Consider the following 25,556-nt stretch of genomic DNA (forward strand, 5'->3'; position numbering starts at 1 on the left):
ACAGTCTAACACGCCTCCCAAAAATAAGCCTGACATGTAACCCCTATATCTGCCATCAAACCCACATCGGAACTAATAAAAGTATTAACCCCTAAACCATCAACCCCCCCCCCCCACAATGCAATAAGCCTAATGAAACTATTAACCCCTATATCCACCATCAAACCCACACCGCAAGTAATAACTAAAGTATTAACCCCTAAACCGCCAAAGCCCACAATGCAAATAAAAATTAAATTACTAAGCCCCCTAACCTAACACACCCTAACCTAACACCCATTAAATGAACCCAAATTACCTAAATTACAAAATACTAAAGTTACTATTAAAATAAAAAAACCTAACACTACTTTAAAAATAAAAAATAAACTAAGTATAAATTAAAGGGACAGTCTAGTCAAAATTAAAATTCTGGTGTAGACTGTCCCTTTAAGCTACAATTACAGAAAATAAAAAAGTCCCCCCAAAATAAAAACACCAGTAGCCCTTAAAAGGGCTTTTTGCAGGGCATTGCCCCAATATAAACAGCTCTTTTACATAAAAATACACAAAGTCCCCCCTAACAGTAAACCCACCAAACCCCCAAAATAAAAGAACCTAACACTAAAAAAACTAAACTACCCATTGCCCTGAAAAGGGCATTTGTTTGGGCATTGCCCTTAAAAGGGCATTTAGCTCTTTTACTGCCCATCCCTAATCTAAATAAAAAAAAAAAATTAAAAAAACCTAAGTCTAACCCCCAGGTTGATACTCACCATTCCTGAAGTCCGGCGGAGAAGGTCCTGTCCAATGCGGTGAAGTCTTCTTCCAAGCGGCGACCTCTTCTTCCAGGAACAATCCGGCGGGGAGCGGAGGGTGGAGCTGAAGACCGATGACCGCGGAGCTGAAGACCAGCGACCCTGGAACTAAAGACCGGCGACCGCAGAGCCATGGAGCGTGGAGGATCCTCTTTGTACGATCGCCGTGGCGTCTCTTGAATTCCTATTGGCTGATTTGATTCTTCAAAATCAAATCAGCCAATAGGATGAGAGCTACTCAAATCATATTGGTTTTTCAAATCAACCAATAGAATGAGAGTTACTTAAATTCTATTGGCTATTCAAATCAGTCAATAGAATTTCAGTAGCTCTCATCCTATTGGCTGATTTGAACAGCCAATAGGATTTGAGTAGCTCTCATCCTACTGGCTGATTTGAATTTGAAGAATCAAATCAGCCCATAGGAATTCAAGGGACGCCATTTTTAATCACATCCCTTGAATTCACTATCCAGTGTATGACGGTGATCGTACGAAGAGGATCCTCCATGCTCCATGGCTTCGCGGTCGCCGGTCTTCAGCTCCACCCTCCGCTCCGGATTGTTCCCGGAAGAAGAGGTCGCCACTTGGAAGAAGACTTCACATCATGGGACAGGACCTTCTCCGCAGGACTTCAGGAATGGTGAGTATCAACCTGGGGGGACTTTGTGTATTTTGATGTAAAAGAGCTGTTTATCTTGGGGCAATGCCCTGCAAAAAGCCCTTTTAAGGGCTACTGGTAGTTTATTCTTAGAATAGGGGGTGCTTTCATTTTGGGGGGGCTTTTTTATTTTCATAAGGATTAGGTATAATTTTTTTAAATTTGGTAATTTTGTTTTTTATTTTCTGTAATCTTCGATTTTTTTATTTTTTCTGTCATTGTAGCTTAAAGGGACAGTCTACATCAGAATTTCAATTTTGACTAGACTGTCCCTTTAATTTATACTTAATTTATTTTTTATTTTTAAAGTAGTGTTATGTTTTTTTATTTTAATAGTAGCTTTTGTATTTTGTAATTTGGGTTCATGTAATGGGTGTTAGGTTAGGGGGTGTTAGGTTAGGGGTTTGTAATTTAATTATTTACTTGCAATGTGGGCTTTGGCGGTTTAGGGGTTAATATTTTTAATAGGTAGTTTGCAATGTTGGGGTTGGCGGATTTAGGGGTTAATAATTTAGTTATTACTTGCGGTGTGGGTTTAATGGCGGCTATAGGGGTTAATAGTTTAATTAGGAATATTGTGTTGTGGGGGGTGTCGGTTTAGGGGTTAATACTTTAATTAGTTCTGATGTGGGTTTGATGGCGAATATAGGGGTTAATACACTTTATAAATTATTGCAGTGGGGGATTGCGGTTGACAGGTAGATCGATATTGCGCATGTGTTAGTTTATTTTTGCAGGCAGTTTCGGGAGTTACGGTGCTCCCATATTTGTGTGGCAAGGTGAAAATGGAGTAAGATTTCTCCATTTTCGCCACGTATGTCCTTGCGCTGAATATTGGATACCAATTTGCGACGCAGTCCCATGTTAGCTTATGGGAGTAAAAATTGCGGGCGACGGGTGAAATATACGCGCATAACTTGTATGTTACTCCGTATATGCAATACCAAAATTGCGTAAAAACCGGCATTGCCGGCTTTTGCAGGCAAACGCCGCATATGTAATGGAGCCCAAGGCTGGAAAGATGGAGCGTGCGTCGAAAATAACTTAAAGAGAAGTGATAGAGTTGACATATAATATTACAACTTTTTGCAACCTAATTTGAAATATGAGATTCTAGTTGTAAAAAGTAAACATTGTACTAAAGGGTTAATGAAAATTATAAAGGAAATGTAAACTTTGGCATTTGGCCAATTACAATTTAAACTTGTGTAGCTGAGAAGTCCACCAGTAATGAGGGAGTGACAAAATAATTTTAATGGGAACTGGTCATCTGCACCAGATCCGCAGAGTAATGCGAGGCCATGCTGGAGAAATCAGAATTACTGATAATACTTCCCGCTTGTTACTGACTATTACTCTTACTCTACCAGAGCGGGAGCGCGCTACATTCAGTTCAATAGCGCGATCGGGCGCACTGTGATTAGACAGCGTGCCCGTGAATCGCTTTTCAAAAATTAGAAGATCCTAGAGAGATCCTAGAGGTAAGTTCAACTTTCAGGGGTAAAATCTTTAGATTTTTTAAACCTGTCGCTAAGATAATGTTACATAATTCTGTACTATATGCAGAATTATGCAACTTTATTTTTTGCATTTACTGTCCCTTTAAGGAAAGTAATCAAACTATATCTTACAACTACCTTATCCAGATGGAAAACCAGATAAGGAGGCACACAGAAAAAAGAGAAGACAAAAAAAGCAATCATTCTCCAAGCCATCCAATTGAGAGATTTTAGAACCCGATTAAAAAAAATAGCCCTTGAGAAAGAAGGTCGTAGCAGGGATGGCAACGGGTCATCTGCACCAGATCCGTAAACAGACAGAGTACTGCAAGGTCATGCTGGAGCAATCTGAATTACTGATAATACTTCCCGCTAGTTCCTGACTATTATTAATAGAACAAGAGATGGGTGTTTTGTCTGGCTTACATATTTCCAAGGAGCTAGTAAAGCAACTACAACCTCCACCTGAGGCCCTCTGAACACCTCAGAATATCTGGGGAGACTGTTTCTCAACCAAGATGCCATCAGATCTATTTCTGGAAGACCACAATCAGACAGATAAACTTCCAGACAAAGAGACCATTCCCACGTATGAAAAGACTAGTGACTGAGAAAGTATGCTTCCCAAATGAACTGCCCAAGACAAAATTGAGGATAACCTCTCTCATTGCCAGGGAAATTTAAATTCACTCTTGATTAACCAAATAAGCCACCCCTGTGATGTATTATTTGAAACACTAATTAGTCTTTCTTCAACAGAGGCCAGCTCTTAAGAGCCATGAAGATTGCACAGAGTTCCAAAACATTTAAAGGTACCCTCACCTCCTGAGGAGACCAAATTCCCTGTGCTCTCCAAGCCCCTCAAACTGCACCCCAACCTGAAAGACTTGCGTTTATTATTAAAATAACAATCAAAGTTGGACAAACAAAAAACATAATTTATGCTTACCTGATAAATTTATTTCTCTTGTGGTGTATCCAGTCCACGGATCATCCATTACTTGTGGGATATTCTCATTCCCAACAGGAAGTTGCAAGAGGATCACCCACAGCAGAGCTGTCTATATAGCTCCTCTCCTAACTGCCATATCCAGTCATTCGACCGAAAACAAGCAGAGAAAGGAGAAACCATAGGGTGCAGTGGTGACTGTAGTTTAAAGTTAAAAAATACCTGCCTTAAAATGACAGGGCGGGCCGTGGACTGGATACACCACAAGAGAAATAACTTTATCAGGTAAGCATAAATTATGTTTTCTCTTGTAAGGTGTATCCAGTCCACGGATCATCCATTAATTGTGGGATACCAATACAAAAGCTAAAGTACACGGATGAAGGGAGGGACAAGGCAGGTACCACTGCCTGTAAAACCTTTCTCCCAAAAATAGCCTCCGAAGAAGCAAAAGTATCAAATTTATAGAATTTTGAAAAAGGTATGAAGCGAAGACCAAGTCGCCGCCTTGCAAATCTGTTCAACAGAAGCCTCATTTTTAAAGGCCCATGTGGAAGCCACAGCTCTAGTAGAATGAGCCGTATTCCTTTCAGGAGGCTGCTGGCCAGCAGTCTCATAAGCTAAGCGTATTATACTTCTTAGCCAAAGTGAAAGAGAAGTTGCCGAAGCCTTTTCTCTGTCCAGAGTAAACAACAAACAAAGCCGATGTTTGACGAAAATCTTTAGTAGCTTGTAAATAATACTTTAAAACACGAACCACGTCAAGATTGTGTAATAGACGTTCCTTCTTTGAAGAAGGATTAGGACACAATGATGGAACAACAATCTCCTGATTGATATTCTTATTAGATACCACCTTAGGTAAAAACCCAGGTTTGGTGCGCAGAACTACCTTATCTGCATGGAAGATCAGATAAGGAGAATCACATTGTAAGGCAGAAAACTCAGAAACTCTACGAGCCGAGGAAATAGCTACCAAAAAAAGAACTTTCCAAGATAAAAGCTTAATATCTATGGAATTAAGAGGTTCAAACGGAACCCCTTGAAGAACTTTAAGAACCAAATTTAAGCTCCATGGCGGAGCAACAGGTTTAAACACAGGCTTGATTCTAACTAAAGCCTGACAAAATGCCTGAACGTCTGGGACATCCGCCAGACGCTTGTGCAAAAGAATAGACAGAGCAGAAATCTGTCCCTTTAAGGAACTAGCTGACAATCCTTTTTCCAATCCTTCTTGGAGAAAAGATAATATCCTGGGAATCCTGACTTTACTCCATGATTAACCCTTGGATTCACACCAATAAAAGATATTTACGCCATATATTATAATAGATTTTCCTGGTGACAGGCTTTCGTGCCTGAATTAAGGTATCAATGACTGACTCGGAGAAGCCACGCTTTGATAAAATCAAGCGTTCAATCTCCAGGCAGTCAGTCTCAGAGAAACTAGATTTGGATGATTGAAAGGACCTTGAAGTAGAAGGTCCTGTCTCAGCGGCAGAGTCCATGGTGGAAAGGACGACATGTCCACCAGATCTGCATACCAAGTCCTGCGTGGCCACGCAGGCGTTATCAAGATCACCGATGCTCTCTTCTGCTTGATTTTGGCAATCAGACAAGGGAGCAGAGGAAACGGTGGAAACACATAAGCCAGGTTGAAAGACCAAGGTGCTGCTAGAGCATCTATCAGCGTCGCCTTGGGATCCCTGGACCTGGATCCGTAACAAGGAAGCTTGGCGTTCTGGCGAGATGCCATGAGATCCAGTTCTGGTTTGCCCCAACGATGAATCAATTGTGCAAACACCTCCGGATGGAGTTCCCACTCCCCCGGATGAAAAGTCTGACGACTTATAAAATCCACCTCCCAGTTCTCTACACCTGGGATATGGATAGCTGATAGGTGGCAAGAGTGAATCTCTGCCCAGCGAATTATCTTTGAGACTTCTAACATCGCTAGGGAACTCCTTGTTCCCCCTTGATGGTTGATGTAAGCCACAGTCGTGATGCTGTCCGACTGAAATCTGATGAACCTCATTGTCGCTAGCTGAGGCCAAGCCTGAAGAGCATTAAATATCGCTCTCAGTTCCAGAATGTTTATTGGACGGAGTGTCTCCTCCTGAGTCCACGATCAATGAGCCTTCAGGGAGTTCCAGACTGCCCCCCAGCCTAGAAGGCTGGCATCTGTCATTACAATTGTCCAATCTGGCCTGCGAAAGGTCATACCTTTGGACAGATTGACCCAAGATAGCCACCAGAGAAGAGAATACCTGGTCTCTTGATCCAGATTTAGTAGAGGGGACAAATCTGTGTAATCCCCATTCCACTGACTGAGCATGCAGAGTTGCAGCGGTCTGAGATGTAGGCGTGCAAACGGCACTATGTCCATTGCTGCTACCATTAAGCCGATTACTTCCATGCACTGAGCCACCGAAGGGCGAGGAATGGAATAAAGAACAAGGCAGGAATTTAGAAGTTTTGATAACCTGGCCTCCGTCAGGTAAATCTTCATTTCTACAGAATCTATCAGAGTCCCTAAGAAGGAAATTCTTGTGAGAGGGGATAGAGAACTCTTTTCCTTGTTCACTTTCCACCCATGCAACCTCAGAAATGCCAGAACTATGTCCGTATGAAACTTGGCAATTTGGAAATTTGACGCCTGTATCAGGATGTCGTCTAAATAAGGGGCCACTGCTATGGCCCTTGGTCTTAGGACCGCCAGAAGCGACCCCCCGAACCTTCGTAAAGATTCTTGGGGCTGTAGCTAATCCAAAGGGAAGAGCTACAAACTGGTAATGCCTGTCTAGGAAGGCAAAGCTGAGAAACCGATGATGATCTTTGTGTATAAGCACCCTTCAAATCCACTGTAGTCATATATTGACCCTCCTGGATCATAGGTAGGATGGTACGAATAGTCTCCATCTAGAATGATGGAACTCTGAGGAATTTGTTTAAGATCTTGAGATCTAAAATTGGTCTGAAGGTTCCCTCTTTTTTGGGAACCACAAACAGATTTGAGTAAAATCCCTGTCCCTGTTCCTCCTTTGGAACTGGATGGATCACTCCCATAACTAGGAGGTCTTGAACACAGTGTAAGAATGCCTCTCTCTTTATCTGGTTTGCAGATAATTGTGAAAGGTGAAATCTCCCTTTTGGAGGGGAAGCTTTGAAGTCCAGAAGATATCCCCGGGATATAATTTCCAACGCCCAGGGATCCTGGACATCTCTTGCCCAAGCCTGGGCGAAGAGCGAAAGTCTGCCCCCTACTAGATCCGTTACCGGATACGGGGCCAATCCTTCATGCTGTCTTAGAGGCAGCAGCAGGCTTTTTGGCCTGCTTACCTTTGTTCCAGGTCTGGTTAGGTCTCCAGACCGACTTGGACTGAGCAAAAGTTCCCTCTTGTTTTGCATTAGAGGAAATTGATGCCGCACTCGCCTTGAAGTTTCGAAAGGCATGCAAATTAGACTGTTTGGCCCTTGATTTGGACCTATCCTGAGGAAGGGCATGACCTTTTCCTCCAGTGATATCAGCAATGATCTCCTTCAAACCAGGCCCGAATAGGGTTTGCCCCTTGAAGGGAATGTTAAGCAGCTTAGACTTTGAAGTGACGTCAGCTGACCATGATTTAAGCCATAGTGCCCTACGCGCCTGGATAGCAAAACCAGAATTCTTAGCCGTTAGTTTAGTCAAATGAACAATGGCATCAGAAACAAAAGAATTGGCTAGCTTAAGTGCTCTAAGCTTGTCAAGTATGTCATCCAATGGAGTCGCTACCTGTAAAGCCTCTTCCAGAGACTCAAACCAGAAAGCCGCAGCAGCAGTGACAGGGGCAATGCATGCAAGGGGCTGTAGGATAAAACCTTGTTGAATAAACATTTTCTTAAGGTAACCCTCTAACTTTTTTATCCATTGGATCTGAGAAAGCACAACTGTCCTCGACAGGGATAGTAGTACGCTTTGCTAGGGTAGAAACTGCTCCCTCCACCTTAGGAACTGTCTGCCATAAGTCCCGTGTGGTGGCATCTATTGGAAACATTTTCCTAAAAATAGGAGGGGGAGAGAACGGCACACCTGGTCTATCCCATTCCTTAGTAATAATTTCTGTAAACCTTTTAGGTATTGGAAAAACATCAGTGCACACCGGCACTGCATAGTATTTATCCAATCTACACAATTTCTCTGGCACTGCAATTGTATCACAGTCATTCAGAGCAGCTAAAACCTCCCTGAGTAATACGCGGAGGTGTTCAAGCTTAAATTTAAATGTAGACATATCAGAATCAGGTTGAATCATCTTCCCTGAGTCAGAAACATCACCCACAGAAAGAAGCTCTCCTTCCTCAGCTTCTGCATATTGTGAGGGAGTATCAGACATAGCTCTTAAAGCGTCAGTATGCTCTGTATTTCTTCTAACTCCAGAGCTATCTCGCTTTCCTCTAAATTCAGGTAGTCTGGCTAATACCGCTGACAGTGTATTATCCATGACTGCCGCCATGTCTTGTAAAGTAAACGCTATGGGCGCCCTAGATGTACTTGGCGCCATTTGAGCGAGAGTCCCTTGAGCGGGAGTCAAAGTATCTGACACGTGGGGAGAGTTAGTCGGCATAACTTCCCCCTCGTCAGATTCCTCTGGAGATAAATTTTTTAAAGACAGAATATGATCTTTATTACTTAAAGTGAAATCAGTACATTTGGTACACATTCTAAGAGGGAGTTCCACCATGGCTTTTAAACATAATTAACAAGGAGTTTCCTCTATGTCAGACATGTTTAAACAGACTAGCAATGAGACCAGCAAGCTTGGAAAACACTTTAAATCAAGTTAACATGCAAAAAATAAAAACGGTACTGTGCCTTTAAGAGAAACAAATTTTGTCAGAATTTGAAAAACAGTGAAAAAAGGCAGTAAATCAAACAAAATTTTTACAGTGTGTATAATAAGCTAACAGAGCATTGCACCCACTTGCAAATGGATGATTAACCCCTTAGTTCAAAAAACGGATACAAAAAACGATATAGACGTTTTTTAACAGTCACAACAAACTGCCACAGCTCTGCTGTGGCCCTACCTTCCCAAATAAACGACTTTGGAAAGCCTATGAGCCCTTTAGAGATGTCCTATAGCATTCAGGTGACTCCTGGAGGAAGCTGGATGTCTCAGTCTGTAAAAGTTACTGCGCAATAAAGCGCCAAAATAGGCCCCTCCCACTCATGTTAAAACAGTGGAGAGCCTCAGGAAACTGTTTCTAGGCAAATTTAAGCCAGCCATATGGAAAAACTAGGCCCCAATAAAGTTTTATCACCAAAGCATATACAAACACGCTTAAACATGCCAGCAAACGTTTTATATTGCAAATTTATAAGAGTATTACCTCTGAAAGTAAGCATGATACCAGTCGCTATTAAATCACTGTATTCAGGCTTACCTTACATAAATCTGGTATCAGCAGCATTTTCTAGCATTTACATCTCTAGAAAAAAATTTTTAACCGCACATACCTCATAGCAGGATATCCTGCACGCCATTCCCCAGCTGAAGTTACCTCTCTCTTCAGTTATGTGTGAGAACAGCAATGGATCTTAGTTACAACCTGCTAAGATCATAGAAATCACAGGCAGATTCTTCTTCTATTTTCTGCCTGGGACAAAAAATAGTACAACTCCGGTACCATTTAAAAATAACAAACTTTTGATTGAAGAAAAAAAAAAAAAAAATACTTTTCACCACTTCTCTCTTACAACCTCCATGCTTGTTGAGAGTTGCAAGAGAATGACTGGATATGGCAGTTAGGGGAGGAGCTATATAGACAGCTCTGCTGTGGGTGATCGTCTTCCAACTTCCTGTTGGGAATGAGAATGTCCCACAAGTAATGGATGATCCGTAGACTGGATACACCTTACAAGAGAAAATGCCCATAGAACAATGCACTGATGAATAATCCACCAAAAAAACAGTTGTCTTGCAGAGGAATCCAGAAGGATTTTCAGAGGAAGCTGAGAATGATCCCTGCATTACTGACAAAGCAAACAAAGCTGAAAAAGACTCATGTTGAAACATATCAGCAAAGGTTATGGAATAGGAGTACAGTATATTGTATAAATAAAAAAATCCTAATTGAGGCAGGTAAATGCATAAGCATAGAACCTTACACTCCAATAAAACAGTATTGAAAATCTTTACCCTTCCTCCTCCAAAAAAAAGGGAGCTTTATCCATCCAAAAAGCGAAGCGCAATACCCCGACACAACATGATAGCAGAGAGGAGAAAGACCGAAGAGCATATACTAAGAACTCAAAACTGACAAACATGCTAAAAAGCTGACATTAGTATGTCAGAGCAGCGCACTAAACAGTTAACAATACATGTACGTGCTCACAAACAAAAGCAGACACGCGTTAAACATGAGAGACACGTGCATGTATGAACAGCGTACAAAACTGAAATCGCTATATGGACGCATGTGCAATCAAAGCCGACATGAACTAAATATACAAGGCGCTCAAACAAGCTGATGTGCACTAAACAAAAATAACGTGCGCTCAAAATAATTGACGTGCGTTAAAGTAAAACATAGGGTTAATTTAAACATATACGGTTCCTGCAGCACAAAATACCATACATAACATATTATAAATAATGCCTGTCACAATAGTCCTCTGGCTATGATGCACAACACTAACAGCACCTACTAATAACCTATAGGCTAAGTGAGTGCCTACATAAATGTTAACTACAGCACCCACACTACTTGAGCTCCCATCTGCAGAAAAAAAAACTGCTTCCAGTAGATAGCCAATCCAGTGCTGTACACATGACAGAAGAGGATCTGTATGTGGAGTATAATGATGATCTAAAAGGAGAAGGCTAGGGACTGGTTCTCGTGACATCTGAGGCAGGCCTGTGACCAACTTCTACTGGGTGTAATTGTGCAACTACCCAATACTCCATTAACTTCCCTCTGAGGGGAAAATGGGCCCTTCTCGCCGAAGAACATCTGGAGCACCTCCAGTCTTCACCTTCGTTCTGTGGAGGCAAACTAATTTACCAGGGAGGTGGAAGGGCTCTTGTAGTTTTGGGAATCTTTGCCTCCTCCAAGTGGCCAGGAGTGGAATTCCCAGGAGTAATGGCTTGTGGACTCTTACCCCCTTTATGAAAGAAATATGCTAGGGCTGCAACTAACGATTATTTTCATAATCGATTAATAGGCCGATTATTTTTTCAATTAATCGGATAAAAAATAAATTAATTAATGTTTTCCTATATTTAAAATAAAATCCACATACTGAGTGTTATAAATATAAACTTATGACTAAAACTTTACAGGGAGTGCAGAATTATTAGGCAAGTTGTATTTTTGAGGATTAATTTTATTATTGAACAACAACCATGTTCTCAATGAACCCAAAAACTCATTAATATCAAAGCTGAATAGTTTTGGAAGTAGTTTTTAGTTTGTTTTTAGTTATAGCTATTTTAGGGGGATATCTGTGTGTGCAGGTGACTATTACTGTGCATAATTATTAGGCAACTTAACAAAAAACAAATATATACCCATTTCAATTATTTATTTTTACCAGTGAAACCAATATAACATCTCAACATTCACAAATATACATTTCTGACATTCAAAAACAAAACAAAAACAAATCAGTGACCAATATAGCCACCTTTCTTTGCAAGGACACTCAAAAGCCTGCCATCCATGGATTCTGTCAGTGTTTTGATCTGTTCACCATCAACATTGCGTGCAGCAGCAACCACAGCCTCCCAGACACTGTTCAGAGAGGTGTACTGTTTTCCCTCCTTGTAAATCTCACATTTGATGATGGACCACAGGTTCTCAATGGGGTTCAGATCAGGTGAACAAGGAGGCCATGTCATTAGATTTTCTTCTTTTATACCCTTTCTTGCCAGCCACGCTGTGGAGTACTTGGACGCGTGTGATGGAGCATTGTCCTGCATGAAAATCATGTTTTTCTTGAAGGATGCAGACTTCTTCCTGTACCACTGCTTGAAGAAGGTGTCTTCCAGAAACTGGCAGTAGGACTGGGAGTTGAGCTGGACTCCATCCTCAACCCGAAAAGGCCCCACAAGCTCATCTTTGATGATACCAGCTCAAACCAGTACTCCACCTCCACCTTGCTGGCGTCTGAGTCGGACTGGAGCTCTCTGCCCTTTACCAATCCAGCCACGGGCCCATCCATCTGGCCCATCAAGACTCACTCTCATTTCATCAGTCCATAAAACCTTAGAAAAATCAGTCTTGAGATATTTCTTGGCCCAGTCTTGACGTTTCAGCTTGTGTGTCTTGTTCAGTGGTGGTCGTCTTTCAGCCTTTCTTACCTTGGCCATGTCTCTGAGTATTGCACACCTTGTGCTTTTGGGCACTCCAGTGATGTTGCAGCTCTGAAATATGGCCAAACTGGTGGCAAGTGGCATCTTGGCAGCTGCACGCTTGACTTTTCTCAGTTCATGGGCAGTTATTTTGCGCCTTGGTTTTTCCACACACTTCTTGCGACCCTGTTGACTATTTTGAATGAAACGCTTGATTGTTCGATGATCACGCTTCAGAAGCTTTGCAATTTTAAGAGTGCTGCATCCCTCTGCAAGATATCTCACTATTTTTGACTTTTCTGAGCCTGTCAAGTCCTTCTTTTGACCCATTTTGCCAAAGGAAAGGAAGTTGCCTAATAATTATGCACACCTGATATAGGGTGTTGATGTCATTAGACCACACCCCTTCTCATTACAGTGATGCACATCACCTAATATGCTTAATTGGTAGTAGGCTTTCGAGCCTATACAGCTTGGAGTAAGACAACATGCATAAAGAGGATGATGTGGTCAAAATACTCATTTGCCTAATAATTCTGCACACAGTGTAGGGTGTTGATGTCATTAGACCACACCCCTTCTCATTACAGAGATGCACATCACCTAATATGCTTAATTGGTAGAAGGCTTTCGAGCCTATACAGCTTGGAGTAAGACAACATGCATAAAGAGGATGATGTGGTCAAAATACTCATTTGCCTAATAATTCTGCACTCCCTGTACATTAAAACAACTGTTTTTTAAGCAGCAGAAAAGAGGTAGAACTAGTAAGAGGTAGACTACAACTGTTTTTAACATTCTGTTATTCACTCTTTCAGAAACTTTGCATTGAAATGCAAAAACGTCAACATGTCCTCATGCTCCTAGCTGAGGCTGGCTCTCTTTTTTTCAAGCTATGTTGCCTGCAACAGAGAAGAGGTGCTCAGATGGTGTTGAGGTGCCTGAGATGCATAAGTAGGGCTTTGCCAATTTCACCAAGGTAAGCTATTTATCTTTGTTAGCTCTCCACCAATGCAAGGGGCATCTCAAAAAAGTAAGCCTGGACTTCATTTTAACATAAAAATATTTTGAATATCTATATGCAGTGGTAAATAACCAGCTATAAGGTTAGGGGGTAAAAAATCTAGTCCACTCTTAAAATAACAGATATATACTTAAAGCACAGTCCCCAAATCACCTGATTTAATATAAACAATACAACGTATGACTCCTATTTTATTTCTGGGTTGCACATAAGACAGGAGAAGTTGTAAACTTAAAAAGAAACTTATAGTGTCCTAAAAAAGTGAAAAGTAAAATGTCTGTAGACGTCCTTTAGGCTAAGGGCATAACCATAAAACACAAAACCATGTGCAGGAGCTCATTGGAGTAAAACACAGACCAACTAATTGCAAACCAACTAATTGATTATGAGATTCGTTGACAACTATTTTCATAATCGATTATTATCGATTATGCTGATTAATTGTTGCACTTATAAAATATACATATTCATAATTCATATATGTGTGTTTATTTAATGACTCTGTAATGTGTTTGTGGTGGCAACTTCATTGCAACATACACCCCGAATAAAAAGATAGCCAAAGTGGGCCCTCCAAATAGACTGGAATGGCTTAAAGGGATGTTAAACAGTAAATACATTCTAGATATAACATGTATGTTTATCATTAAATTAGTTGTTTAAATATTGATGATATAAATGATAAAGTTTAGTTTCTATATAGTAATGGGCGCCAACATGTTTGAACTTATTTTCTATTTATCTATGTCTATGCATAGAACAATTAGGGACAGATATAAAACAGTCAATAAAATAGGGTTTCCACACAGCCTTGTTTGCACAAACTCTGTTAGATCATATTATGTCCCACACAGTCTTGCTTGGACAGTCTCTTTTATTGCCTGTTTTATATTTGCCCAATACTTTATAGAACCTCAGTGGAAGTTAGAAAACCAACAATTTTCAGAGTTAAAGTACAGGAAAATGGAACAAAATAAATAATGAAAAAATAATGCAACTACACAAAATTAAAAATGTTATATTATAATCTCATACTGTTCAATACTTCTGTAAAAATAAAGCATAAATAAATGCAAGAAAAATACATACATACATAATGCAATATACAAAACTACCACACAATGTTCTCAGTGAATGTATTTGTGGTATATATCAGATGAGATTTATATACATACAGTTCTAAAAACACATATGGCTCATTTACAGACAAATTAAGTACTTTGGAAGGCCAGATAAAAAAGCACAGGAGGGCAACTTGACTGATTTATATGACAAATGTTTGATGCACAAATGGGTACAAAGCAAGAACAATTCAGTTGCACACTACATTTATAAAGACCCTCTGCTATCTTCTAAAACATTTGCTTATATTTTCACTGCACAATTATATTTTAATTACATTTTTTATCAGACTATTTTTATGCGTGAGGTGTAAAATAATCATTTCTTTAAGAAAGCCATGATATTCACAATTCTAAAATGGTCCAAATATCTGAAGCATAAACAGCGTTTGGATACCAACCTTTCACATACAAGAGAGCGGTCAAGAGTTGGGCTACCTCCAGGCGATGAAAGGAAACTAGACCTTAGAGGGAAACATACGGAATCCTCTCTCTCAACAGAAGATGGTCCTTTTCTTAAGGATCTAAATTTGTCTGAATACAGATGATCCTGGGTAACACACAGATGCATTTTAATTTAGTATATATTGTGCATACAATAGTACAGAAGGCAGTAGTGAAAGCCTTAAACAGAAGACTTTCAAAGGTATTTCCCCCCCTTCCCTGATTTTTAAACCTTATTTGTATGAAAACTTAAAGAGTACAATAGATGGTGATGTGACATACAATGCACTCTGTATTAGGCATCTGCATTTGTGCCTTTTGGCACTAAACGAATGCCGAAGATGGCGGCCGCAAATTTATTCTTGTGAAAGTGCAACACACTAAGATCTAGATGCACATACCTACTCTGTAAACAACAAAACTCAAACAATAAGTCAAAGTACATGTAAAATCATCAATTTTTAAAGGAAGAAGACTTTGTTCTTTTGGTTCTGCCATCACATAAGTTGGAAGTAACAGCTACTCAAATAAATGTTTGTGAGACAATTACAAGCAACAAAAGAGACAGCTAAATTAGGTACAAGGAGTTTTGCTCACAGGTCAAGGTAAGTACAAGAAAATGCAATAGAAGGAATAAAAAAACATAATTTATGTAAGAACTTACCTGATAAATTCATTTCTTTCATATTAGCAAGAGTCCATGAGCTAGTGACGTATGGGATATACATTCCTACCAGGAGGGGCAAAGTTTCCCAAACCTCAAAATGCCTATAAATACACCCCTCACCACACCCACAAATCAGTTTAACGAATAGCCAAGAAGTGGGGTGATAAGAAAAAAGTGCGAAGCATAAATATAAGGAATTGGAATAATTGTGCTTTATACAAAAAAATCATAACCACCACAAAAAAAGGGTGGGCCTCATGGACTCTTGCTAATATGAAAGAAATGAATTTATCAGGTAAGTTCTTACATAAATTATGTTTTCTTTCATGTAATTAGCAAGAGTCCATGAGCTAGTGACGTATGGGATAATGACTACCCAAGATGTGGATCTTCCACGCAAGAGTCACTAGAGAGGGAGGCATAAAATAAAGACAGCCAATTCCGCTGAAAAAAATCCACACCCAAAAATAAAGTTTAAATCTTCTAAAGAAAAAAACTGAAAATATAAGCAGAAGATTCAAACTGAAACAGCTGCCTGAAGTACTTTTCTACCAAAGACAGCTTCAGAAGAAGAAAACACATCAAAATGGTAGAATTTAGTAAAAGTATGCAAAGAAGACCAAGTTGCTGCTTTGCAAATCTGATCAACCGAAGCTTCATTCCTAAACGCCCAGGAAGTAGAAACTGACCTAGTAGAATGAGCTGTAATCTTTTGAGGCGGAGTTTTACCCGACTTGACATAAGCATGATGAATTAAAGATTTCAACCAAGATGCCAAAGAAATGGCAAAGGCCTTCTGACCTTTCCTAGAACCGGAAAAGATAACAAATAGACTAGAAGTCTTTCGGAAATTCTTAGTAGCTTCAACATAATATTTCAAAGCTCTAACTATATCCAAAGAATGCAATGATTTCTCCTTAGAATTCTTAGGATTAGGACATAATGAAGGAACCACAATTTCTCTACTAATGTTGTTGGAATTCACAACCTTAGGTAAAAACTTAAAAGAAGTTCGCAACACCGCCTTATCCTGGTGAAAAATCAGAAAAGGAGACTCACAAGAAAGAGCAGATAATTCAGAAACTCTTCTGGCAGAAGAGATGGCCAAAAGGAACAAAACTTTCCAAGAAAGTAATTTAATGTCCAATGAATGCATAGGTTCAAACGGAGGAGCTTGAAGAGCCCTCAGAACCAAATTCAAACTCCAAGGAGGAGAAATTGACTTAATGACAGGTTTTATACGAACCAAAGCTTGTACAAAACAATGACTATCAGGAAGATTAGCAATCTTTCTGTGAAAAAGAACAGAAAGAGCAGAGATTTGTCCTTTCAAGGAACTTGCAGACAAACCTTTATCCAAACCATCCTGAAGAAACTGTAAAATTCTCGGAATTCTAAAAGAATGCCAGGAAAAATGATGAGAAAGACACCAAGAAATATAAGTCTTCCAGACTCTATAATATATCTCCCTAGATACAGATTTACGAGCCTGTAACATAGTAATAATCACAGAGTCATAGAAACCTCTTTGACTAAGAATCAAGCGTTCAATCTCCATACCTTTAAATTTAAGGATTTGAGATCCTGATGGAAAAAAGGACCTTGCGACAGAAGGTCTGGCCTTAACGGAAGAGTCCACGGTTGGCAAGAGGCCATCCGGACAAGATCCGCATACCAAAACCTGTGAGGCCATGCTGGAGATACCAGCAGAACAAACGAGCATTCCTTCAGAATCTTGGAGATTACTCTTGGAAGAAGAACTAGAGGCGGAAAGATATAGGCAGGATGATACTTCCAAGGAAGTGACAATGCATCCACTGCTACCGCTTGAGGATCCCTGGATCTGGACAGATACCTGGGACGTTTCTTGTTTAGATGAGAGGCCATCAAATCTATTTCTGGAAGTCCCCACATTTGAACAATCTGAAGAAATACCTCTGGGTGAAGAGACCATTCGCCCGGATGTAACGTTTGGCGACTGAGATAATCCGCTTCCCAATTGTCTATACCTGGGATATGAACCGCAGAAACTAGACAGGAGCTGGATTCCACCCATACCAGAATTCGAGATACTTCTTTCATAGCCAGAGGACTGTGAGTCCCTCCTTGATGATTGATGTATGCCACAGTTGTGACATTGTCTGTCTGAAAACAAATGAACGATTCTCTCTTTAGAAGAGGCCAAGACTGAAGAGCTCTGAAAATTGCAAGGAGTTCCAAAATATTGATCGGTAATCTCACCTCCTGAGATTCCCAAACCCCTTGTGCTGTCAGAGACCCCCACACAGCTCCCCAACCTGTAAGACTTACATCTGTTGAAATTACAGTCCAGGTCGGAAGAACAAAAGAAGCCCCCTGAACTAAACGATGGTGATCCGTCCACCACGTCAGAGAGTGTTGTACAATCGGTTTTAAAGATATTAATTGAGATATCTTTGTGTAATCCCTGCACCACTGGTTCAGCATACAGAGCTGAAGAGGCCGCATGTGAAAACGAGCAAAGGGGATTGCGTCCGATGCAGCAGTCATAAGACCTAGAATTTCCATGCATAAGGCTACCGAAGGGAATGATTGTGACTGAAGGTTTCGACAAGCTGATATCAATTTTAGACATCTCTTGTCTGTCAAAGATAGAGTCATGGACACTGAATCTATCTGGAAACCTAAAAAGGTTACCTGTGTCTGAGGAATCAATGAACTTTTTGGTAAATTGATCCTCCAACCATGATGTTGAAGAAACAACACAAGTCGATTCGTATGAGATTCTGCTAAATGTGAAGACTGAGCAAGTACCAAGATATCGTCCAAATAAGGAAATACCACAATACCCTGTTCTCTGATTACAGACAGAAGGGCACCGAGAACCTTTGTAAAAATTCTTGGAGCTGTAGCTAGGCCAAACGGCAGAGCCACAAACTGGTAATGCTTGTCTAGGAAAGAGAATCTCAGAAACTGATAGTGATCTGGATGAATCGGAATATGCAGATATGCATCCTGTAAATCTATTGTAGACATATAATGCCCTTGCTGAACAAAAGGCAGGATAGTCCTTACAGTTACCATTTTGAATGTTGGTATCCTTTCATAACGATTCAATATTTTTAGATCCAGAACTGGTCTGAAGGAATTCTCCTTCTTTGGTACAATGAAGAGATTTGAATAAAACCCCAGTCCCTGTTCCAGAACTGGAACTGGCATAATTACTCCAGCCAACTCTAGATCTGAAACACATTTCAGAAATGCTTCAGCCTTCGCTGGGTTTACTGGGACACGGGAAAGAAAAAATCTCTTTGCAGGAGGCCTTATCTTGAAGCCAATTCTGTACCCTTCTGAAACAATGTTCTGAATCCAAAGATTGTGAACGGAATTGATCCAAATTTCTTTGAAAAAACGTAATCTGCCCCCTACCAGCTGAGCTGGAATGAGGGCCGCACCTTCATGTGGACTTAGGAGCTGGCTTTGATTTTCTAAAAGGCTTGGATTTATTCCAGACTGGAGATGGTTTCCAAACTGATACCGCTCCTGAGGATGAAGGATCAGGTTTTTGTTCCTTGTTGTGACGAAAGGAACGAAAACGATTATTAGACCTAAATTTACCTTTAGATTTTTTATCCTGTGGTAAAAAAGTTCCTTTCCCTCCAGTAACAGTTGAGATAATAGAATCCAACTGAGAACCAAACAATTTATTACCCTGGAAAGAAAGGGAAAGCAGAGTAGACTTAGAAGACATATCAGCATTCCAAGTTTTAAGCCATAAAGCTCTTCTAGCTAAAATAGCTAGAGACATATACCTGACATCAACTCTAATGATATCAAAGATGGCATCACAAATAAAATTATTAGCATGTTGAAGAATAATAATAATGCTATGAGAATTATGATCTGTTACTTGTTGCGCTAAAGCTTCTAACCAAAAAGTTGAAGCTGCAGCAACATCCGCTAAAGATATAGCAGGTCTAAGAAGATTACCTGAACACAAGTAAGCTTTTCTTAGAAAGGATTCAATTTTCCTATCTAAAGGATCCTTAAAGGAAGTACCATCTGCCGTAGGAATAGTAGTACGCTTAGCAAGAGTAGAGACAGCCCCATCAACCTTAGGGATTTTGTCCCAAAACTCTAATCTGTCAGATGGCACAGGATATAATTGCTTAAAACGTTTAGAAGGAGTAAATGAATTACCCAAATTATTCCATTCCCTGGAAATTACTTCAGAAATAGCACCAGGGACAGGAAAAACTTCTGGAATAACTACAGGAGATTTAAAAACCTTATCTAAACGTTTAGATTTAGTATCAAGAGGACCAGAATCCTCAATTTCTAATGCAATTAGGACTTCTTTAAGTAAAGAACGAATAAATTCCATTTTAAATAAATATGAAGATTTATCAGCATCAACCTCTTAGACAGAATCCTCTGAACCAGAAGAACCATTATCAGAATCAGAATGATGATGTTCATTTAAAAAGTTTTAAAAGACTTTTTACGTTTACTAGAAGGAGGAATAACAGACATAACCTTAATGGATTTAGAAACAAAATCTCTTATGTTATCAGGAACACTCTGAGTATTAGATGTTGATGGAACAGCAACAGGTAATGTAACAGTACTAAAGGAAATATTATCTGCATTAACAAGTTTGTCATGACAAACAGTACAAACAGCTGGAGGAACAGATACCATAAGTTTACAGCAGATACACTTAGCTTTGGTAGCTCCAGCACCAGGCAGCGATTTTCCAGAAGTATCTTCTGACTCAGTTTCAACGTGGGACATCTTGCAATATGTAATAGAAAAAAACAACATATAAAGCAAAATTGATCAAATTCCTTAAATGACAGTTTCAGGAATGGGAAAAAAAATGCCAGTGAACAAGCTTCTAGCAACCAGAAGCAATAAATAATGAGACTTAAATAATGTGGAGACAATAGTGACGCCCATATTTTTTTAGCGCCAAAAATGACGCCCACATTATTTGGCGCCTAAATGCTTTTGGCGCCAAAAATGACGCCACATCCGGAACGCCGACACTTTTGGCGCAAAAGAGCGTCAAAAATGACGCAACTTCCGGCGACACGTATGACGCCGGAAACAGAAAAAAAATTTGCGCCAAAAAAGTCCGCGCCAAGAATGACGCAATAAAATGAAGCATTTTCAGCCCTCGCGAGCCTAACAGCCCACAGGGAAAAAGTCAAATTTTAAGGTAAGAAAAAAATTGATTTATTCATATGCATTATCCCAAATATGAAACTGACTGTCAAAAAATAAGGAATGTTGAACATCCTGAGTCAAGGCAAATAAATGTTTGAATACATATATTTAGAACTTTATAAAAAAGTGCCCAACCATAGCTTAGAGTGTCACAGAAAATAAGACTTACTTACCCCAGGACACTCATCTACAAGTAGTAGAAAGCCAAACCAGTACTGAAACGAAAATCAGCAGAGGTAATGGTATATAAATAAGAGTATATCGTCGATCTGAAAAGGGAGGTAAGAGATGAATCTCTACGACCGATAACAGAGAACCTATGAAATAGACCCCGTAGAAGGAGATCATTGAATTCAAATAGGCAATACTCTCCTCACATCCCTCTGACATTCACTGCACGCTGAGAGGAAAACCGGGCTCCAACCTGCTGCGGAGTGCATATCAACGTAGAATCTAGCACAAACTTACTTCACCACCTCCATAGGAGGCAAAGTTTGTAAAACTGATTTGTGGGTGTGGTGAGGGGTGTATTTATAGGCATTTTGAGGTTTGGGAAACTTTGCCCCTCCTGGTAGGAATGTATATCCCATACGTCACTAGCTCATGGACTCTTGCTAATTACATGAAAGAAAAGGAAATAATAGAAAATAAAGAGAGGTGTAAGAACATGAGGGGAGGATGGTGAAGAGGAGATGAGTCCGTCCAAAGTTTTGTCCTAGAGGTCCTCATTATCTCAACTTGTTAAAATCTCTTTCTTGTCACCACGCTCCCTCATTAAACTTCCAGCAAAGTTTCCAATATTTGTCTAAGAGTCCCAATGACATTTGATATCAAAATAAGTATTTAGTTTGTTAAGTCTAAAATAACGATATTCTTCTAAGGTAAATGTTTCTGCATGAGTGTTATCCACATACAAATTGAGGAAACGTTCTGTGATTTCCAATGATGAGCTATTAAAGATTTAGCTGAATTCAGGGAGAGTTGTATTAGTCTAAGGTGAAGTTTACACAGACAGTTTGGCAATAGGTTCAGTATAGCTAATGTAAGATCCAGTTGAATCTCAAGGCCCAGACAAAGAAGAATATTAATTAACTTCTCCACAGAGACCCAGAAATGCCGTAATTCAGGACAACTTCACCACACATGGGTTATAGTGCCTCACTCCCCACAGTCCCAACAGCATTTGCCAGATGAGACATCATATTTTTAATAATAATCTTGCAACTACATTTTTAAATAGATATATGTAATCAACATTTACTGCCCCTTTAATATTTTTTATGAAACATTTGCTAGTAATCACAGTCTTTTCACACACACAGAACTATGTCAAGGGGAAATGGAAGTTATGTATGAAGTTAAATACATTACATCCAGTCCCCACTTCTTGTGGTGGACTGCTGCATCATTATAAAAACTATGCACGGTTTGTTTTGTATAATTGTAAATAAACTATACTTTTTCTGCGGCTACATTCTGGTCCCCTTCTTCTGCACAGTTTTTTTTTTTTTAAACTCATTGAGAGGGTCTGATTTTCAAGACCTCGCTGCTCAGGCAAGATATTCTAAGAAGTCTGGTCAGTACAGCAAAGCCCTTAAAAAAATTAGAAACACAAATTTTATCTTGAGAAATGTTTATGTTGCAATGTAGTGTTCTTTATGTTAATCAGGGACTCCTACATTACAATACAAGGTCTAAAAAAAATCTCAAAGATATAGGGGCATATCTATCAAGCTCCGTATGGAGCTTGAAGCCCCGTGTTTCTGGCGAGCCTTCAGGCGAGCTCTAAAGACCGCTGCTCCATAACCTGTCCGCCTGCTCTGAGGAGGCGGACAGACATCGCCGCAATTCAACCCAATCATATACGATCGGGTTGATTGACACCCCCCTGCTAGCGGCCGATTGGCCGCGAATCTGCAGGGGGCAGCATTGTACCAGCAGTTCACAAGAGCTGCTGGTGCAATGCTGAATGCGGAGAGCGTATTGCTCTCCGCATTCAGCGAGGTCTGCCGGACATGATCCGCAATGTCGGATCATGTCCGACAGACCTTTCATAAATATGCCCCATAGTGTGATTTCTCTATATGCCGGTGATCTGTCAAAATGTGCTACCTGGCCGAGATTTGCTACCTCGATGTGCACATGCTTTCAAAAGAATGTGTTGAATGCGATTTTGTAATTACAAGCATGCGCACATCATTAGGTAGCAAATTTTGACGGAGAGGAAAATCACTCCTCGCATTTCTTCTTAAAGAGGTCATGGGCATATGCACATGCGCAGCTAAACATGGGGGTCAATTTATCAAAGGCTTTGCAAGCCTTTCGACCCCTTAAGACTGCAGGTTCTCATAAAAAAGAACCTGCAGCCTGTATTTAACAAGCAGCGGTCATCAGACCGCTGCTTTCCTAACCTTTCGCCACCTCTAAGGTCCATATAGCTCCATATATAATCAAAATTAAATAAAGTGTCTCCAACACTTTTGAATGTGCACATTATTTAACGCTACAGGAGATGATCAAGCAGACGAGACAACGTAGCTTAGAGTTAATTAATTTAGGAGTAAGTTTTATTTAAAAATGTGCACATTCAAGAGTGTTAGAGAGGTGGAGAGATGCTTTATTTAATTTTGATTACATATGGAACAGTAACTAAGAAGTGGGGTGCGCGCATGAGCAGTGAAAAACCTTGTGTAATTGAATGAGAGATTACACCGTCGAAATGTGCTACCAATTTATTTTTCTTTGCGTGTCCATGATCACTTTAAGAAGGAATGCGAGTAGTTTTCCTCTCAGTCAAAATATGCTACCTAGCAATGTGTGCATGCTTGTAATTAGGTAATCCCATTCCACACATTCTCTTGAAACATATGTGGAGAGCGATTATATAATTGTGTGCATGCGCACATCAAGGTAGCAAATCTCAAAGAGGTAGCAAATTTCGACAGAACACCAGCAAGGTTTTGAGTATCAGGCCCTGTATCTATACTGAGCTTATACAAAAGCACTCTCTCTTTTCTACTAAAGATAGTTTTATATCATTTATAATACTTATGTATAAAATACTACCATAAGAAAAATAGTACAGTACTGTAATCAGAAAGGTAATAGTTGTTGTTTTAAATAAATATAGTCATTTATATTTTAAAACACAAAAAAAACAACCAAAGATGCAGGCAGAAAGGAATAACTTAATTATAAATATAATTTTGAAAAAATATTAATGAAAGTCTGGTTTTCAGAATAATTCCAGATTTTGGATATGGAGATCTGTACATGTATAGTTTATATTATAATTATTTCATATTCTATTTATTAAAAAAAAATGGACACAATATCATACCTTTCTAGAGGAGGTTTCAGCTTGAAAACTGTCAAAGGATATAGCTGAAAAACATACACTAAATTAATACTTATTAGTTGGCAATACATTTTACAATAACAGCTAAACCTCTTTTGAGATTAAAGGGACATAAAAGCACAGCAGCACATTTCAAATAATAATATATATATTGTTTTGTTTAAATTCTTTTTGAAAATATGTCACAGGTTTTGTGATAGCAAGTGCACATTTCAACAGCTATTCTGCACATCACTCATACACAGCTGATGATACAACTGTGCTGCTGTAATGACAGGGAGGAAGTGGATTTAAGTTGACTTTATTATTATTATTAATATTAGTGGCAGCAGTAATACCAATAATAAACATTTTTCCCATTGCCCCCAGAATGAGTGAAGTACATCCCCACAGAGTGGCACAGCTTTATGCTAGACAGTGATTGTTTGATCAGTACACACTTAAAACTGTTCCTAATTGGTCATAGCAAAGGAGATAAGATCAACAATACTCAAAGGGCTTTTCAAGGGGTATACCCCAGGAGTGAAAATAAATAAATAATAAAGTGTTGATAACATTATTGTTTTAATTTATTTTAAATCTTTTATTTCATAAGCACATATTTTTCAATACATTAATTAATAGCTGATACTATGGACAATTATAAAATCACTATATTGGGCCTTTAACTACACCACTACATTGCTGCTAGTTTAGCTGTCTCTGTCCCTTTAAATAAATAAAAGATATAACCTATATATTATATTGATATAACCTATATAATAGTGTATATTTATTATTCTTATACTAAATGACATCAAATATTTGTCCAAACAAATCAATCTGCTGAAATGTAGTAAAGTTTACCTCTTCTTAATGGAGGTTCATGCAAGTGGTTGGTGGACTTTGAGTGCTGCCTTGTCTTTGCAAATTTCAGCTGAGATGAAGCTTTCTCACCAACAGGCTTTGTATTGTCAACCTAAATATAAACACCATTAGAAAAGTGTATTACATATTAGGACAAGACACAGTATTTCAAATTAGTTTCCCCTTAAAGGATATGAAACCCAAAAACTTTATTTTGTGATTCAGACAAAGCATACAGCTGACATGCCTGGCTCACTGAAGCTATATGAGTTATATGAGGTCTGCTGAGAAACTGTTTTATTTGTAAAATAAAAAGAACAGTAAAAGAGATACACAGAACTGCCTAAAACTCTCCAGCTCCTCACTCCCTCTAATTTGAAGCTAATTTGCATAAAATCAGACAGCTTTGCCTCCTCTGCTGCATTGGGTGGTTACAATGAAACAAATGAGCTTTTACACACAGGGAGCTAAACGTCTCACACACTTCTCAGTGAAATATGATCCTGGCTAGGAGATGTTTCTCAGAGAAGCATCTGTGAGAAGTTTACTCCTGCACAGTGTTACAGGAGGTGGGAGACAGACATAGCAGGAGAGTTTTAGGCAGTTCTGTGTATCTCTTTTACAGTTCTTCTTTTACAAATAAAACAGTT

At 39.4% G+C, this 25,556-nt stretch overlaps 1 protein-coding gene across 1 annotated transcript in view; it reads right to left on the minus strand.

The window, feature by feature from the left end:
• The window catches only part of SPATA6L (spermatogenesis associated 6 like), a 113,487-nt gene that overhangs the window by 16,280 nt on the left and 71,651 nt on the right, over positions 1-25,556 (minus strand). Inside the window, exons 9-11 of the mRNA XM_053702549.1 lie at positions 24,907-25,018; positions 24,043-24,086; positions 14,785-14,933 (exon numbers count right to left, since the gene is read on the minus strand). Of these exons, the coding sequence (XP_053558524.1) occupies positions 14,785-14,933; positions 24,043-24,086; positions 24,907-25,018 (305 nt within the window). The remainder of the gene's footprint in view (positions 1-14,784; positions 14,934-24,042; positions 24,087-24,906; positions 25,019-25,556) is intronic.

This window comes from Bombina bombina, chromosome 2, assembly GCF_027579735.1.
Source record: "Bombina bombina isolate aBomBom1 chromosome 2, aBomBom1.pri, whole genome shotgun sequence".
Taxonomy (NCBI): Eukaryota; Metazoa; Chordata; class Amphibia; order Anura; family Bombinatoridae; genus Bombina; species Bombina bombina.